This window comes from Microtus ochrogaster, chromosome 18 (genome assembly GCF_000317375.1).
Source record: "Microtus ochrogaster isolate Prairie Vole_2 chromosome 18, MicOch1.0, whole genome shotgun sequence".
NCBI classification, from domain to species: domain Eukaryota; kingdom Metazoa; phylum Chordata; class Mammalia; order Rodentia; family Cricetidae; genus Microtus; species Microtus ochrogaster.
In genome coordinates, this window is record NC_022020.1 from 22,964,156 (window position 1) to 22,969,040 (window position 4,885).

General features: G+C 38.1%; 1 protein-coding gene across 4 annotated transcripts in view; it reads right to left on the reverse strand.

Annotated features, from left to right (window-relative positions):
• Fam13b (family with sequence similarity 13 member B) overlaps positions 1 to 4,885 on the reverse strand; it is a 63,366-nt gene that overhangs the window by 47,337 nt on the left and 11,144 nt on the right. For all 4 annotated transcript variants that reach the window (XM_013349541.1, XM_013349540.2, XM_013349539.2 and 1 more), the window contains exons 5-6: positions 3,000 to 3,177; positions 2,554 to 2,695 (exon numbers count right to left, since the gene is read on the reverse strand). In XM_013349541.1, the coding sequence (XP_013204995.1) occupies positions 2,554 to 2,695; positions 3,000 to 3,177 (320 nt within the window). The remainder of the gene's footprint in view (positions 1 to 2,553; positions 2,696 to 2,999; positions 3,178 to 4,885) is intronic.

Consider the following 4,885-nt stretch of genomic DNA (forward strand, 5'->3'; position numbering starts at 1 on the left):
AAAAAATCGCTTCTATAGACAATAGCTCTTGGGAACTATGAAAGCCTTATGCTACTTTATACTAAATATATCATATTCAAGTCAATAAACCTTCCATAACCAGCAATCTCCAATATTTTCATCAACACTAGTATAATCACAACTGAAAACATAGCCTTAGGATTTTCTTCTCCTTAATTCCAATTCCTAGCACAATCACTGGGAACTTCTCCAGTAATAACTAACTCAATTATTTATATCAGAGAGGTCATAAAGGGCAGAGTAATAAGTCCTTTCACTCCACATTAATCTTCAAAAGTTCTTCATCTTTCCTTTGTCCACTTGATCTTCTGCTCAACAATTCTTGTTTATTCATAGTTATTTTGAACTTGTAGCTTTGAACTATATAGCTGCCTTAACTTCACTTACAGAAACCATCACCCATACTTACATCTCTTCTTTCGTTGACTGCTGCAATTCCCTTCTCTAGGGCCTTGTGAAATGCCCACTCTCCAGCCTCCAGACTGGAGAACACTGCTAGCTGCCTTCTCAAATGGACAAACACAATTGTCACTTCAAACCTCCCTACTGGAATTTTCATTCATCTGAAGAGCCCAATCAAAGTCCACTTGACTTCTGTCAAGTTATTTCTCAAGCATTCCCTACTCACTGTTTCAACACATACCCCGCATAAGACATCGACTACCTTCAGAAGAGTTTAACAACTAAATACTAGTTAATGGGGTGATACTCCAAAACAGTGCTGAATAAACTTGGCTTCCTTCAATTATCAAAATTAAAATAAAAAGCAAAGAACTGCCCGACAGCCATACTTGCTAATATCCTTAAGCATATAAATCAGACTTAAGTATTAAAGTGACTTAAATACAGTTCTGCTGAGTTTGAGACTATTTTACTTGCACTCAAATACCTCATCAATTCTACTAACAAATCAAACTGAATTTACCAAATTGCTTAAAGAAAAACAAGCTTCACAAGTCTGTACTTCTGTTACTTCACTCTAATCAAGAAGTTTATTTTTTTTTTGATGGGTAAGAAAGTAGATCCCAGGGGCTGGAGAGAAGGCTCAGTGGTTAAGAGCACTGGCTGCTCTTGCAGGACCCAGCAGCCACCTGGTGGTTCACAAGCATATGTAACTCCAGTTTCAGGCAATCTAATGCCCTCTTCTGACCTCTGACATCACTAAGCATGCACACAGTGTAATGACATATACCCATACATACAACATAAAATTAAATTTTTTTTTTTTTTCTTTTTCGAGACAGGGTTTCTCTGTGGCTTTGGAGCCTGTCCTGGAACTATCTCTGTACACCAGGCTGGTCTCGAACTCACAGAGATCCACCTGCCTCTGCCTCCCGAGTGCTGGGATTAAAGGCGTGCGCCACCACCGCCCGGCTAAAATTAAATATTTTTTTAAAAGAAAAGAGATCTGGAGTTGGAGAGATGGCTCAGGGGTTAAGAGCACTGGCTGCTCTTCCAGAGGTCGAGTTCAATTATCAGCGACCACATGGTGGCTCACAACCATGTAATGAGATCCTGTACCCTCTTCTGGCAGGCAGATGTACATGCAGACAGAACATTGCATACATAATAAATAAATCTTAGGAAGGAAAGAAGGAAGTGGGGGAGGGCGAGAGGAAGGAAAAGAAATCCCAGTAATTAGCAACGTGAAAAACACCTCACTACCCTACTTCTTGGAGATATTTTGATCAATATACTAATACCTTTTCTATTTATGGGCAAACCCAACAGAATTCAACATATCTCTTCAGTCTTGCTTAATTTAAGTATCATCCTATGTAATGTAAAATGCGATATATTTTAAAGCCAATTTTTCTAATGTTTGAAAAAATATAAAAGCAGTGACATGTAAGACAATACTGACATGTAGACATAAAGTTCAGTACATATAAGGAAATTATAGGACAGAAAACCACAAAAGTATACGACAATATAAAGTATAATGAAGGCATACACTGCAAATTTGAGAAGTCTATAAATACTAGGTTAAGCTGTCAACAATTTCTTTTTTGTTTCTTTGTTTTTTCGAGACAGGGTTTCTCTGTACCTTTGGAGCCTGTCCTGGAACTAGCTCTTGTAGACCAGGCCGGCCTCGAACTCACAGAGATCCGCCTACCTCTACCTTCCAAGTGCTGGGATTAAAGGCGTGCGCCACCACCACACAATTTCTAAGTGAATAATGAGGCTGGAGAGTGAAGTCAAAGGAATTTCTACTATGCACTCTGCCATTTTCCTAGTTGAACATTTATCTCAGTAATAGAATGCTTACCTAGCATGCACAAAGACTGAGGTCCAATGCTCAGAACTCCAAATAAATAATACATGTTTTCGGCTTAGTACCTTAAACTAGGGTCAGGAAGTAGGGATAACGGTATAGAATCCAACCACAGCTACAGGGATGTGCTGTTTATTCATCAAAGAGATAACACAAGAACCACCTCCAGTTTAGCAGGTAAATTATGTTTCTGTCAAGTCACTAAGAGCGCACTCTTACAAATATTTTCTAAGAAATCGAATGTTAAGTATGCTCACCTGCTCAGTAATTGAACTCAGATCATTTGATGAAAAATCTTCCTCTTCATTCTCAAAAAACTCATAATAATTTTCCAGAAGTCCCGCCATTATCCTGCTCACAATTTCTTGTTCTTTCATATCTTCCACATCCGTGTAAATGCTGAGAATAAAAGCTTAAATTGAGCTGAGTTCTTAAATTAATTACAGGTAAAATGAGAAAAGAACCAGTGAGTCACTTTACGAAACTGAGCAATTTATGTCATCATTCCGTACCTCAGGTTTCCCATCTGTAAAACCCACCTAATTTGTACCCTGAACACAGTAATGTTGTGAGAATTAATCAGATAGACTATAAAAATAGTAATGGTTCACCAAGCATCCTATGATTCTTGGGAAACGATATAGTGATCCCATTTCACAAATCCAAATTTTTTTAAATTAAACAAAGTTGTGAAATAACTTACTGAAAGACATCTGGACCAAAAACAGCAGCCAAAGAATTTGCAGACCAAATTTCTTCATGATGTGATGCTACATTGGCTAAAAACCTACACAGAAACTTTAACAAACTGTAATTAACAGGTGGAAGCTGTTGCAAGAGGAACCTCAACTTTCTTCCAAATTCATCTTCATTATTATAATCTATAAAACATAATGACAGGTTTTCTTAATGAAGTAAAAAGTCAAGCTCAGATATTTTGCCAGGTTCACATTACTCCACCCACGTCATTTTTTTTTTTTAACTATAATTCAAAACCTCTTCACTTCCTCCGGAGAGGCCAACGCCTTAGGGCTTTGCATTTCACTTATTAAGTGAAAGAAGAGTTTGAAAGGGGGAGGCGGAGAAGGATTCAACCCCAATTACTGTAGGATGTTTTCCTCACCTAGTACTCACAGGCCTCTAACTTTTCTCACCATACTGTCTCCTGCATGATTATACTACTGCTTCCATTTAATGCCAACTCTAAGAAGTCACAGTACACTGACCTGCCATCAACAAGCAAGTAAGGATCAATGACAATCTCCTATGTGAACAACGAAGAAAATAAGAAATGAACAGGGTGACAGGATTCAGAAAAGAACCAATCAACCTACACAGTATGATCCAACTAAATTGAAAGGAAGGTTTCTGTTTCTCACTTGGGTTTCTCCTCAAAACTTTTTATTTTTTGTTTTTGAGACAGCCTCACTTGGTAGCCTAGACTGATTGACCCAGGCTGACCTCAAATCTGGCAATCCTCCTGCCTTGGTGCTGGGGTTACAGGCACAAACCACCCACACCTGGCTCTGGTTTCATTTTTTACCAAGTGAATGTGATTACAGAAGCTAGGCCTTGTGTTTGTTATGTCAGTGAGTTTTTACTAACAGAAATGGGGCCTTGAGAAACCCCATTAATGGATGATGGTCTAATTTTGGAGAACTCAGATATATTTAAAAATTAAGTAATTTATTACTTTCATTTTTAAAAATTTTTCTGCAGGTTTTTAAAATTAACTTACAGAAAAAAATGGTAAAAGGTTATCTACTGTCATGATAATACTGCCGTTTCTGGAAGATAACAGAGGTTTAAAATGTTTATCAGGGTCAGGAGAGACCACTTAAATCAGTAGAACTCTTACTGCACAAGACTAAGTATCTGAGTTCAGGTCTCCAATATCCCCTTAAGAAGCCAAATGCAGTAATACACCCCTGTAATCCCGGGACCAGGAAGATAGAGACCAGAGGACCCTGGGGGCTTGCTAGCCAGAGCTCCAAACACAATGAGAGACCCTGTCTCAAAAGATGAGGTAGAGAATGATTGAAGACAACAATTGACATCAATCTCTTGCCTCCATACACATGTATTCACACATACACAAAGTCTACCAGGAGGGGGGAAAGTCATATGATTTACTTAAGATTTTTAAATGCAACAACTTTCCTATACTTTGTGATATTAGTAACTGTCCATTCAAATACACCAGTACTCTGAAGTCATAACTGAATGGAACATGCCTGGGATTAGAGGCATAAACCATCACATGATTTTATTATTCTTATGTTATATTTAATAGTTTTATAATTTTGGTGTTTTTTAAAACATCATGCCTATAACTGGTGGAAACAATTAAAGAGTCTATTAAGAGCCGGCTATGGTGGTGCTCACTTTAATCCCAGCACTCCAGAGGCAGAAGCAGGAAGAGCTTTGTGAATTGGAGGACAGCCTGGTCTACTATATAGTGAGCTTCAGGACAGCCGAAATAGAGACCCTGCCACACCAAGAACAAAAACATTTTAAAAGCACATAGCCAAGACAAATCAGTAAGTATTTGGTAACTTCTGTGAAGAGCTGAGAGAAAGAGAAAGAAAG